We start from the raw sequence: 13,598 nt of genomic DNA, 5'->3' as shown, positions 1-13,598 counted from the left end.
TTGTATATTGTAAATTGCATAGTTCTTTATTTTTTTATATACACGAGTTTGATACATCAAAATGCTGCTTAAGTGCAGAAAATGATGAGAACCTATGCAGTCTACGCTTATTATTATAGACTTATAAGATAATCCAGTGAAAAAGTCTTTTTGATGTGAAGTTCACAGTACCTGAAACCATGGTCGCAGGTTATGGTGAAAAGGGGCAGAATTTCTAGCAGCAGAGTTTAATTTTTACAAACTGGAGGTCGCTGCCGAATTCGCAAAAGATGTTCAAATCGGTGCAATGCATTCCAACTACCGCCGAAATGCTGCTAAAAGTGTTTGCGGAAAACATGCATCTACGTCATTGACCCTGAAAGGGCTTTGCATTGAATTATCAAATTTCCAACAGCAATATTAGCGTGTACGTAATTCATTGCAATTTTCTAAGTTGGTTGGCCTTGGTTGTGAATCCGAGTACGAAGTATCAGTTTGGCTGGGAGTCATCGCAGGCCATACAGCGCAGCAAGGTCATTGATATGTGTTATTTTCACTTGCAGGCACAGGGTTCCAGATACCCCAAGCAGCAGTGAACGCGCTTCAAATGAACCCCGCAATCCTGCCAGGACAGCCTCAAGCAGCTGCTGTGGCAGCCGCAGCTGCACCAACAATAGCCACGCAGTGTTTCCTCCTGTCCAACATGTTCGATCCTTTGACTGAAACAAATCCTTCTTGGGACGAGGAGATTAGACGAGATGTAATAGAGGAGTGCCGCAAGCATGGTGGAGCTCTACATGTCTACGTAGATCGGGCATCACCTGAGGGACACGTGTACGTCAAGTGCCCAACCATTGCCTCAGCAGTAGCCTCTGTCAATGCGCTGCATGGGCGTTGGTTTGCTGGTGAGTTCGTTTTCCCATTCTTGCTCAGTTGTTTATGTGTATTTGAGAGAATAACTTCATAGCACATTACAAGTAAAATGTGGCATTTGGCATTGTAGAGGCATAAACCTTCCTTCAGTGTGGCAGGAACTGTTCTTTAAGGGGACCATGACATCCAATTTTTTATATGTGGGTTAATCCTTGTGTATTAAAAAATAAGCTGGTAATATTTTAGTAATTTTTATTTTGGTCAAGCACTAATTTACAACAGCATTTTTATAAACGTGAGCTCTGATAGTCGGGCAACATTGACGCACTTGAGAGTCATGACATAACAGGCAGCTAGCAACCGAGTGGCTGCATTCCTGCGAAAGATGTTTTATGGTGAGCTGCTGGATGCTCATGTGTGTCCATCTGGTATTCCATCTGGGTGGTTATATGAAAAGTGTATGGAAAAACTAAAAGCATCTGTTTCAAAAATGTGCTATAATTTTATTATTGCTTTTTTCTTTAATGCAATGCAAACCAGTCAGCAATGTGACAAATAAATGCAAAAATTTATTTAAGTGTGTGGTTTTATGTATCTGGCATATTCACAGCTTTTTATATGTGCGTGAGTGATGTATTACTGTTCGAAACCATAAGAAAGGCAAGGAGAAAAAGATGGAAGCTTGCTATGAAAAATGTGAAAGCCGGGGTGGGTGCTGGAGCTAACGTTTCGACAAGTGGCCTTGTATTTTTCAAGGAGGAGAGGGTACTAAGCATGCACACGCAAGCTCCAAGGAAATAAGTTGCACTTTTGAGAAAAAATGAAGTTCGCTTATCAAAACATCGGCTCTAGCGCCCACCATGTATTTTTAATTTACTGTTCGAAACCATGGATTTCTTGCTTCGAATTAAAAATTTTCCCATTTCAGAATAGCAAAAGCCATTGTCATGATTGCGGTCGTCAAATTAATAAGTTTTAGATACTATAAAAGTAAAGTTCTCTCGAACGCGTTAGAACAATCTGTTCATGAGGTATTTATTGTAAATTTCTGTTTTAAGTGAACAGTAACGTGGTCCACGATCTTGTTTTACAAATGCAGTGAAGCGTTAACAATACACAAAATTGATGTTTTGACTTCTGTGCTAGAAATGCTCTGAATCCACATTCTGCCTGCATGAAAGGTCAAACTGCAGGTGTATCACTCACCATATTTTAAGGAACTAAGCGTAAACTTAAGGGCTTGTTTTTTTTTTTTTTTTTGTTAGAGACAATATTAATGAGAACTAACTAACAGTGATACCAAGGAAACTCACTTGTGGCAGGGACCGAACCATATATACATACCTCCCAAGTCTGCCGGATTATCTGCGAGAGTCCTTGATTTCGACCGTTTGTTCTGTTCATACAGTTGTCGTGAAAATCTCCCAGAAATCGAAATTTCTGTGCATGGTCTGGCCACATTGACTAAAATGCAGGTCAATTCGCTCCAGGCTTTTTGCGAACCCACCGCATTTTATTATAAACTAATTTAAGAGGTGTTCATCTAAACGTACAGTAGAATCTCAATGATGCGAAACCGCAGCAGATACAAATTCGTGGAATTTCTTAGCTAATTTCCACTGGGTTCATTGAGCCAAAATTCGAATGTTCCGAACACTTTTCTCAAGGGGGGATGTGGCAATGGGTATAGTAAATTTAGTCAAAATGTTCGGTTTTCAATTAGTTTTTTTCTGTAATCCTGAGACCATGTTTTACATAATAGTGTGATTTTAGACCAAAATAAGTAGTAGAAGTTGAGAAACAAGCATTTTACTGGTGGGCTGTCATCAAAAGCTATGTGAAAATTGGGCATAGAAAAATGTTGTAGCTTTACCTTGGCGCAGTACCACCATATTGGCATTCATCGTAAAGAGGACCGAGTGGAGCTCAAGATAGAATCAATACGGTATTTCTCCAATGAAAAATAAAGCCAGCTTCCTTCCGACTTCCGTTATATCAGCTTCTAGCTCCAATTTCTTTGAGCTCCATTTTCTCAGCTTTCATTTTTTGAGCACTTGTTGTCAGTCATCCCTGTGCCATTTCACAGCAAATTAAGCTACAACCATTCCGTTTTCTGCACTTAGATTGTTAGACATTGGTGAGTGCCGTAAAGCTGTCCATATTTGTGTCCATACAGGCTTTTGTAATTGGCTTTTTGTAAAAGTTTTTGGTAAGACAATATGTCCAGGACACAAAAAATAGACACACAAAAATTTTTTGTGTGTTTATTTAAATATTAAAAATAAACCAATTGCATTACGGCACAAAGTGGACCTTTGTAAATATCCTTATGTAAAAATTTTGACGAACTTGTGTCTAATTAGCTAATTAATTTTGGGATGACAAATAGAGCCTATCAGGTGTTGTAACTTTAAAGTTATATTAGATAGCTCAAAACTGATTTCAGTTATGGTATCAGCACAACAAATCACATCTGCATGCCGAATTTCAATCTTTTGGCTTCATAAATAACACAGATTATTTTCATTGCCACGTCCCCCCTTAATCACAACGGCACTGTCTTTTTTTTTTTTTTTTATTGATATGATATATAAGGACGGCACTGTCTTCTACATTGCGTGTAATTGTAGTTGCTAAACCTCTATGGACGAAATCGCAGTCGTTCTTGACACGATCATGTATCGCGACAAAGTTACTGATAGAAATCCGAAAGTGTGTGCGTGTCCAACGCTCAACCAGTCAAAGAAACGCTACTTTCCGTAAACTCTGTGGACAAAACTGTGGCAGGTCCGATCATAGATGTCATAAAACGATTTATTTTATAGGAACGTTCGCAGCGAGCACACGCATGTTAAAAACGGAACTACCGTGGACTCCCAGGCGAAAGGTAGTCTCACAACCATGGCATCACTTTGAAACAAGCCAATCCAGCAGCCGTTTTCACTTGTGGCTGTGGGAGTAGAGTCGGCGAGTCAGTTGTGTGTTAGGTCTATTTGTGCGGCTAGGTGCGGTGGATCACGGCGTTATTTCAGCCAGGTGGAAAGGAAGCGGCCGCAACATACACTCTCACTTGAAAAAAAAGCTGCAAATTCTTCAGGAGCTCGATCAAAGTGGCCTGCCTAAGACGGAAATGGCGAGAAAATATGACATCCCGAAATCGACGCTGTCACGGATCTGCGAAAACGGAGAAAAGATTGAAGGAGGTGTAAAGAACGGGACCTTTACATCTAAACGGATGCGGATGACACCTTATGAACAACTTGAAAAAGATCTTTTTCTGTAGTTCAAGTGTGCACGGAGTTCCAGTTTGCCCATAAACGAACCAACGCTCGAGCAGAAAGCTCGAGAGATCGCCATGCAAATGGGTGTTGAGAACTTCGTCCTAAGCGACAGATGGCCCAGCCGCTTCAAAACACCCCATGGCTTAGTCTTCAAAGCAATCTCGGGTGAGAGCGCTGCAGTCAACAGGGACATTTGGATCGACTGGCAACAGGGGCCGCGCAAGGAAATTTTGATGAGCTTTGAGCCACGAGATGTCTTCAACGTCGACGAAATGGGTCTTTTTTATAAGGCGCTTCTATCAAAGACTCTCACCTTCAAAGGCGAAGCCTGTAGTGGAGGAAAACACAGTAAAGCTTGCATCACTGTGCTGGTGGGTGCAAACATGGCAGGAGATGAGAAATTGAAGCTATTGGTAATAGGAAAATCAAGGCAACCACGTTGTTTCAAAGGCGTTTGACACTTCCCATTGCGTACCATGCGAACGGAAGAGGGTGGGTGACCATGACCATTATCGAAAACTGGCTACGGGAGGAAGACGCAAGATTTACGAGGCATGGCAGGAAGGTTATTTTCATCGTGGATAATTGCCCAGCCCACGGTCAGGTTGATAAACTCCAAGCCATCACTATAGAGTTCTTGCCAGCCAATGCAACGGCAGTGACCCAGCTGATGGATCAAAGGGTTATTCAGAACATTAAAATTCATTACCGCTGACAATTGTTTCATGGAATGCTGCTTTGTGCAGACAGTGGGAAATGCTACAGCATAGATTTATTGGCAGCCATCCACATTTTGGCTCGTGCCTGGGAGAAAGTGAAGGCAACAACAATACACAGATGCTTTCATCATGCTGGCTTTCAAGTGCAAGAAGCGGTTACCTGATGAAGAAAGCCCTGCTGATGCCGACATTGAGGCAGTATTCAGTGAGGTCGGGCCCTCTTCCCCTTTCACGCTGCAGGACTACGAATCAATTGATGAAAATGTTCGTACCTGTTGTAAGGAGACTGTCAAGGAAATGATTGCCGAAGTGCAAGATGAGGATCAACCTTCCAGCGATGAATGTGATGACAATATTGCCAGTGGAGTGGTGCCACCAGACCGATCAGCTAAAAAGGCTGTTGAACTTTTGCACCACTATTTTGAGCATGAGGCTTGTCCAGAATTTCTGGCTAGTTTGTCAGGCATAGGTGCATACCTTGTGAAAAAAGAACTCAAGATTGCCAAACAAACCACCCTTCACTCCTTTTTTTCTCCTACTCGTCCTCATGAGTAAGGGGAGGTTCGTGCAATTTGAATGAAGGTTTTTATTCACTAAATAAGTGTTCTTTGCTTAAATGAAACTTCTGATAAATGGAACAGTTTTATGGATCCCCTTCGACTTTCGTTTAAGAGGAGTGGACTGTATCGTTCGCCTCAACCGTCGCGTATAAAATCGCGGCGATGCGATATAGGGATCTACGAGCTACGAGCGCACGCGGATAACGCAGCGGCAGTAAAGACGTGAAAAGGCTAGAAGAGTTTTAGCATTCCTGTCCAAGGAATCTACAGGTTTTCCTGCTCAGTTTAATCGAAGTGCCAGTAATAATAATCCTGGCGCCAGTCAATTTAATCTGAATGCCTTTAATCCGAAGGCCAATGATCCCAGTGCCATTGGAATTAATATTACCATGTGCCATTTGATTTAATCCTTGCACCAGCCATTTTAATCCAAATGTCACTCATTTTAATCCCTGGCCCTCGGATTAAAAGCATTGGCATTCAGACTGAATTGGCTGGTACTTGGATTAAACTGAGCGGCAAAACCTGTAGTAACGAGCAAAGCTTTGACTCACGCTTTCGTAGCAGCCAGCTGCGGCGTCTTGTCCTTCACGTGTGTCCCAGGAAGACATACGCGAGTTGTTGGGATGGAAATAATTTTTTTAGTTGTTTTCATGATGCAAAATTTCGGGAGTACAGTCCACTTCCGTTAATATGAAGTTCACGGGTACCGCAAAGAAACTTCAAATTAAACGAACTTCCAATTCAGCAAAATGCATGAAAAACCGCACTTTTACTGCTTCAAACCTGACAGTTCTTAAAGAAAATGTTTATCATCTTCTCCTGCCGAACCTGGCTGCTGCTAGGAAGTTTTTCAAGCACTACACATGTTGAAGTGCTTCTTTAGCATTGTTTTCTTCAACAAAACATAAAAACCGTAGCGCAAGAACAAGACCCACAGCAGAATCATTGGTAGTCCTTAGTGGCGATTCATTTCTACGTCGTCATTCACTAGCCTAACCATCTGCACAATTTTTCTGTTTGTCAGGGGACCGCATGTGTCGACGTCGCTGTTTATGTTAATGAATTTTTTAAAACGGACATCACTAAGAAGGGCCCCAAACCTACCCTCGTCGAGTTCACCTGTTTGCACTTGGTGAAATTCAAGAGCGAGTTAGGCTTACGTGCATGGTGGTGCCTCCCTGGTCAACTTCTTTCAAGGTGAAACTTAGGTCACCAGGTTAAGTGTTCCGTAGGGGCCGCAAGTTGCCATTATCCTACGTCGCCACCAGAACACTCAAAATCAGCTGTGGAAGCACGTGCGGAATCAACTAACAGTCTGTTGGCGGGCTAGTTGGTTTATCACGCTGTGTTTAAACAGTGTAACTGGATGCAAACAGAGCGGAACACACTAGCACATGCACAGTGCTGTGTGTACGTTCTTTTCCGCCAGCGTTCAGTCGCGCTGTTCTAACGTCAACGAGACTTCAAATCAGCGTGCAGCTGAAGCACTCAACAAATCACTAGTTAGCTGATGCAATCAATGCGATGTGCCCCAGCGTTGACTAAACAAGATGGCCGCTTCATAAACCAAAGTGCTACGGGGGGCAGTGGGGATGACAAACACTGCACGTTCCGACAGCTCTTGGCACTCTTGGTACATGAAAAATTCTCAATTTTATTGAAAAATTTCGGTTGCTTCGGGGCTCTCAAGTGAAGAACTTCTAATTAACGAACATTACGGGCTTTTAGATTTGAATTATTGAGCATTTTTTTCTATAGGCGTGCATGTGAAATTAATGGGACCACTTGTTGACTTCTAAATAACCGAAAATTCTTATTAAGCGGGTTCGAATTATCGGGAGTCACCTGTATTTGTGCTCCCCCTTTAAGACTCTCGCCTTAGTGGGAAACCCTACCCTCTTGTGTGCGGCCACTCCAAGCCATTGCGACGCCGATCTTTGCACTTGTGGTTGGGAACCCCACTATCGCGTTTCCTGGATTCAGAATTCTTGAATTGAATCTGGGAGCAGGTATGCCTATAGAGCTGTAGGTAGAGCATTGAGCGGGTTATTCGGAAGTCACAAGTTCTGTCCCTACCGGTGGCAAGTCATCCTTTCATCCACTTTTTTTTTCTTCACATTTACAGTACAATTACTTCTTGTACATCTCCTATACTTTTCGTGGTATCATTGTCTCTTAGCTCTCATTGACAGTAGACTAGAAGTTTGTAAAATTTGTTTCAACTTGTTTGCTTATTTAACACAAACATAATTGTTATTCGTCCTCTTCCTTCGTTTCAGGCCGAATCATTACAGCAGCATATGTCCCAGTCGTGAGCTACCACACTCTTTTCCCGGACTCTGCAACGACAACTGCCCTGTTGTGAATGAAAGAGATTGACTGTTGTGTATGGACATCATTGCCTGCATCATCCCACCTAATTTCTTTATTCATAAGTTAGAAATTATCATATAGCATAAGCTGCAATTTTTCGTTCATCCTCTTAGCTTATGTTGCCCATCCTAAATGTACATAGTAAAGCACACAATGCTTTCAAGTCCCCACAAAAATAAATCATGGGCGCGCGTGTGTATGTATATATATATATATATATATATATATATATATATATATATATATATATATATATATATATATATATATATATATATACACGCACACACACACATATATTAAGGATTAATTATTGCTAAAGCTTACAGGGTAAGATTTTGCAATACGTTCTTACAGTGGCTACCTTTTGATAATGACAATGCTGAAATATTGGTGTGTGTTAAGTGAACCATGTGTAAAAATTATGGCCACCTGATGGAATAGTTAGGTCATAGTAAGTATACACTCAGTCATTGCATACTGTCATGAATACATCACTCGCCTGTTGTTTTCCTGCTTGGAGCATAAAACCTACATTTGAAAATAAAAAGTGGATTTCACATGCAAGAAATTATACCATTGCTACCATACATTCGTTAATTAAAATTTAAGCTGCCCTTTCCTGCTGCTTTTTGAGGCCCCTGCATTCTGTTAGATATGTGCAATGTAAGCAAGTACTCAATGGCTGACTATCACTTCACGTGGGCAGAAAGCTGACAAACTCTACTTTCAAACTGTTTGTTGGCTTCAACCAAAAAGGTAAATTTGTGTACTTGCTTGCTTTTAAGAGGGAATGCCTTATGGTGAACGCATAGATGATGATAGTACTGTGAGAGCTACAGCTGGTTCGTTACTGGTGGACACTTGATATGTATGAGTCAGTTCCTTCCATTTAATTATTGAAGAAGTATGTGATGTCACTGATTTAACTACTTGTGTGGTACTATTGACTTTTCATCAAATACAAAGTGCAAAAGCGAATAATAAATATTAAAGAAATATTCTGCCGCGAAGCATCTTGCATAGTCGTGTTTGCCGCTCACGTGAGCATTTCTGGTGGATATCAAAGCATGGAAGAATGAGGGATGTTCATTGGCACTGCGAGGCCATGTGGTCACTGGTGTAGCCAGGGTGCACCCCCCCCCCCCCCCAGAAAAAAAATAAGAGAACGAAATTCTGGCTACACCTTTGTCTGTAGTGTCCCTTTCAATGGGAGGACCAGTCTAGCATAGCGTTAATTTTATCCTTTTTAAAAGTAGGGCCTTTAGTCTCATACTGCCTCTTTAAGGGTTGGGGCAGCATGGCAAAGGAAAGGGAGGAGAGTGCGGAAGTGCAGTTAAGGTTTCACAGCTTGGAAGGGATTGAACGACTGAAGGCTTTCCTGCAGTCAAAGGTATAATTGTTTTAAAACTTGGAGTAAACTTGTAGGATAGAAAGATGCCTTGCCATAATTGAAACTGCTCTGAACATCAACCGCAAGGTGTATCTCATGTCTTATTGTACATGATACTCAGTATGTTATATAAAAAATACCTCTATAAGATGCCCAAAGCATCTGCTCTTGTATGGAAGTTCACCGAAAAGTATGGCAGATATATATAAAAAGCAGAGCACAGTATAGTGTCCGGTTCGTTCTTTGGTTTTCTTGGTTTTATCGCTGATAATGGCATTCTATTAGTGTTTCCGTGTCAACGGCGATTATGAACAAATACTAGCACAACAAAAACAAGGATGAGAATACTATCGGATGCAGAAGTATCGTACCTCACGGATAAGTTACGTTACGTCCATGTCTCATCAGTCACATAAGCTGTTGTTTCTTTTGTCACATTGTGCACGTGCGATGGTTGTTTTTTATTTGTTTTTTAGTTTTTCCAGGTGCTATTTATTCCTAAAATTTTAGTTCGAGTGTCGGTGCTGTAGTCTGTCTTTCCTCTTCTCGTCCTCGTTTTTGTCTGCTAGTGTTTGTTCAAGATAGAAGCACACCAACTCACCCACTTGAACGTGCTCATGTCAACGGCGAGTTTTCATGTCACATCTATCAATTAATGAATCAATCAATCAACCAGGATTTATTTTCAGCTTCAAAGACACTCAATGGAGCTTGGTGGGTGCAGAGAAAAAAAAAAGCCATAGGTCAGGCCTGACTTGGTGGGTGCAGACAAAAAAAAAAAGCCATAGATCAGGCCTGACAGGGAACATAACGCTGGGGTTGGCAGGTGTGGCATGCAGAGTAAACAAAAAGATGTAGTGGGCACATGGCAGTTCTGTTTATTGAAACAACATAAATAAGCTAGTCAAACTGAATAATGTACACAATAAAAAGAAAAAGGCACTGGTACAGCAGATTAAGAGGCACTCAGTCAAAAAGAAAACAAAGGTGTGGGGGGGGATTCACAGATATCTTTATCATCGTACAGATGCTAATTATGTACATAAAAGTGTTGTGTTTATTGAGTGTAAAGCTCTGTACATTTTGGCCAAAAGAAAGTGCAGCCATGTATCAACTGAAGAATTCTTGGATGCGTTTGAGTAGCAATGCGTGTATAATATTTTATACTATACTGTAGACTCTCAGTAAATGGAAATCTGTTAAAACGGAACTTTTGACAAGGTTAGTTTCATTCTTGTATTGTGGATCTCTGGTCATCTCTCGCTAAATGGAACTCCTTTTAATGGTCCCTTCTAGTGAGAGTCTACAGTATGGCACATTTGTCATGGTTTTTCTTTTTATTTTAAAGGGGGAAGGAGGTTCCTAAAAAAAACTTTTATTTATTATCCTATTGTCATCAAAATTACCATGCATGTATACCATTCAATGGACCGCAGGTCGCGGGTTCAAATCCCGGCTGCGGCGGCTGCATTTCCGATGGAGGCGGAAATGTCGTAGGCCCGTGTGCTCAGATTTGGGTGCACGTTAAAGAACCCCAGGTGGTCAAAATTTCCGGAGCCCTCCACTACGGCGTCTCTCGTAATCATATGGTGGTTTTGGGACGTTAAACCCCACAAATCAATCAATCAAATCAACCATTCAATGGATATTTAAAATCTGCAAACAGATTTAGCTCATAAAAAAGTAATGACAAATTTTCACAGTATAATTAGGTAATTTCTTATGGGTCGTTACAGTAAGTTGCAATTTAAAAAGTTTGTTTTCAAAACTGCATGTTTACTCTAAAAGGTTCATCCCACAGGCTGAAGCAAACTAGATGTTAGAACAGCTATTTCTTTGATTAGAAATAATTTTTAAACTTCGAAGGTAAAAATGAGTTTCCAGTAATTAGCTGGTATTTGTCATGTATAATTACGATTGTATTAAGGTTGAAAGAAAAGGAAAAGCTTTAGCTTGTAGTTCAAGTGCTGCTAAAAAGAATAGTACCAAGTTTGTTTAGATATCTTCACGGAAACTTGCTCAATAGTTCTGTAAGGCACATTCACTTCACAAAAATAACAATGCCAAGAAAATTACGTTTTCAGTTTTAAAAACATTTGTGATTTCATATATTAAGCTTTTAACAATAAAAGTGGTATTTTGCCATATAAAATTTTTCCAAAACATACTTTTGATTATTAATACCTCAAATTGCAAATTTTGAAAATCTGCACTATTTACAATTTTGTGCTATTTTAAAGCTCTCGTCCCCCTTCAACAAAGCATATTTCAGCAGAAACGCTTGATTTTGAGGAAGTCATTCCTTCATACGGTGCTTAAAAATCCACTGGTATATACAGCCGGAACCACCTTGCGAGCTGCCTCACAAGAGTGAGGAGATCAAGGAACAATAGGCTCAGTTGGGCCCCAGTCATGGTGATGTGTGCTTCCCGCGAGCTTGTCGGTGATGCCGACAATAGACACTTTTTGAAAAAGGGCGTCCCTAGCACCGCGCACACAAACTAGTCTACCGCCATTGTGACGGCACCGCAGCAGACGCAGACTCTGTGTCGCAGCGACGCTGATGCGCGTTCCTTGCAGGCAACACAGACACCCCTTGCGTTCCTGCAGGACGGAGACCGCGTCGGGAGGACACGTCGATGAGAGTCTTTTGCAGGCCGTATCCATGCATTGCCAGTCATAACAAGCCAGACTGCTCGTCCAACCCGTTGAAGGGTACAAAATATTGCTCATTGTGCAGCAGAAGCAGCTCAGAAGACTTATCGGAGACTACTAAAAGCTGGTTCAGGGTAGAAAGCGGTGCGATTGCAGCGGATGATACGGAGAACTAGCCGCCAACACAAACATCACAGCACTCACGCATGTGGCAGCTCGCTTTCCATGCCCTTATGATGGCGCTATCCCACGCTCCTTAGTGAAGCGAAACTGACGAAAAGTTTACCTTCAGGTGGCGTATTTATGAAAAACGTCTATAGGGGTAGGGCAGTTAGCAATGGGTTGTGAGGCCATAAGGTGCTGGCAAGTTGAATCAGCAGAGAGCTGCGCTAGTTGGTAAGTATTCGTTCTGAAAGACCGGGCATGCGAACGCTGACGCAAGAAAGCAATCGCGACACCACAGACACCCACTTGACTCATGTCTGTGTTAGCATGCTCAGTCTTTTAGAATGAGCAGTAATGCTTACTTTAACACCAAATTAAAATATCTTGAGGAAATATTTGGCTCTAATAATTTGGCTCAGAAGTGCCCATGTATGCAGGATAATTGAACAACACAAGCTTACAGAGTTCTTGACAAATGGTCAATTAATTTTCTAACACAGTCTCCACCATTTTCAGAGACTTTACTGTTCATTAGCGCACAACAAAAGTAAAATACAAGGTGAAAAAGATGTCAAAACATGCGCGAAAAAAAAAAAAAGTGATGACCGGCATTACCGCGGCACGCACCCCGCGAAGTCTCTATCTGCCTTGCATAATATTTTTCTCGACTGTTTCTACAAATTTTAATCAAAGAGGCTCAACATCAGCATTGTTTAAAACACTGGAGGGGGGGGGGGGGGGGGGGGTGCTACTTCGGTGGCGTGGGCCGCAGCAATATATTAATATATCTCTTGCAAACTTGCCTAGCTCTGCACGACTCGTTTTCGATGGGAGCTGCTGCGCTTCGCTCATCTACTCTTTGAATTGCGACTCGAGAGAGAGAGAGACTTTGGGCTTTCACTTGTTCATGGGCCAGGCAATTTGTTGTGAAAGCGAGATAATGGGCCCTTGTAGGTCGTGGTGGGCAGCCGGTGTACACAGTGACGGGTTTACATCGCACATCTTGATTTGCTGGTCTTGTATCGAGTGAACAAGTGACCTCGTCAAAGTACAACAAAAGACCACAATGCTTCCTTTTCAACATCGTACACAGCAACAGATGACAAGCCCCCAACAAACCGCCCTGCAGCACGCGAACTGCCTGGCGCGAGAGGGCCACAGAGAGGGCGACAACGGCGGAAGTGACATCACATGAACACTATGTAATACCATGTTTGATTAATGGATTAAAAAACTTGCTATGAAACTGCTGAAGAAAATAAAAATTGTTTTCATTTTCCAGCTTTAAATAGGAATCTCAATGATTCTACAATAAATTATGTAAAATGCGTCTTTACTGTGTATGTTTATGTCTGTCGCGAATTCTCCACATGCCACACAAGCGAGTACCTTACAATAAAAAAAAAACGCTACATGTCGTGTGCCATGTCTTGGGCACGTACACAGCAAATAAACAAAAATATTGACAGAACTTGCATCAGCCAGGCGAGAAAGAACGGAAGAGCAAGCGCTCTTGCCCGTGTTTCGCACTCTTCGCCATCAGCTTGGTTCTAGCTTAAGATACATTACACAAGATATAGTCATCTAGTGTTATATG

The 13,598-nt window shown here is 41.7% G+C and overlaps 1 protein-coding gene across 2 annotated transcripts in view; it reads left to right on the top strand.

Moving 5' to 3' along the window:
- The window catches only part of Caper (RNA-binding protein 39-like protein Caper), an 87,394-nt gene extending 78,593 nt beyond the window's left edge, over window positions 1–8,801 (top strand). The window contains exons 9-10 of one of the 2 annotated variants that reach the window (XM_037427326.2): window positions 543–884; window positions 7,695–8,801. In XM_037427326.2, coding sequence (XP_037283223.1) covers window positions 543–884; window positions 7,695–7,780 — 428 coding nt within the window. In that variant the 3' untranslated portion in view covers window positions 7,781–8,801. Of the gene's footprint in view, window positions 1–542; window positions 885–7,694 lie in introns of those variants that run through there. The other variant, XR_012886877.1, reaches the window with a different exon arrangement.
- Window positions 8,802–13,598: the final 4,797 nt, after the last annotated feature.

Source organism: Rhipicephalus microplus, chromosome X, assembly GCF_043290135.1.
Source record: "Rhipicephalus microplus isolate Deutch F79 chromosome X, USDA_Rmic, whole genome shotgun sequence".
Taxonomy (NCBI): Eukaryota; Metazoa; Arthropoda; class Arachnida; order Ixodida; family Ixodidae; genus Rhipicephalus; species Rhipicephalus microplus.
Note: the sequence above shows the minus strand (reverse complement) of the source record. Positions and strands in the feature narration are given on the sequence as shown.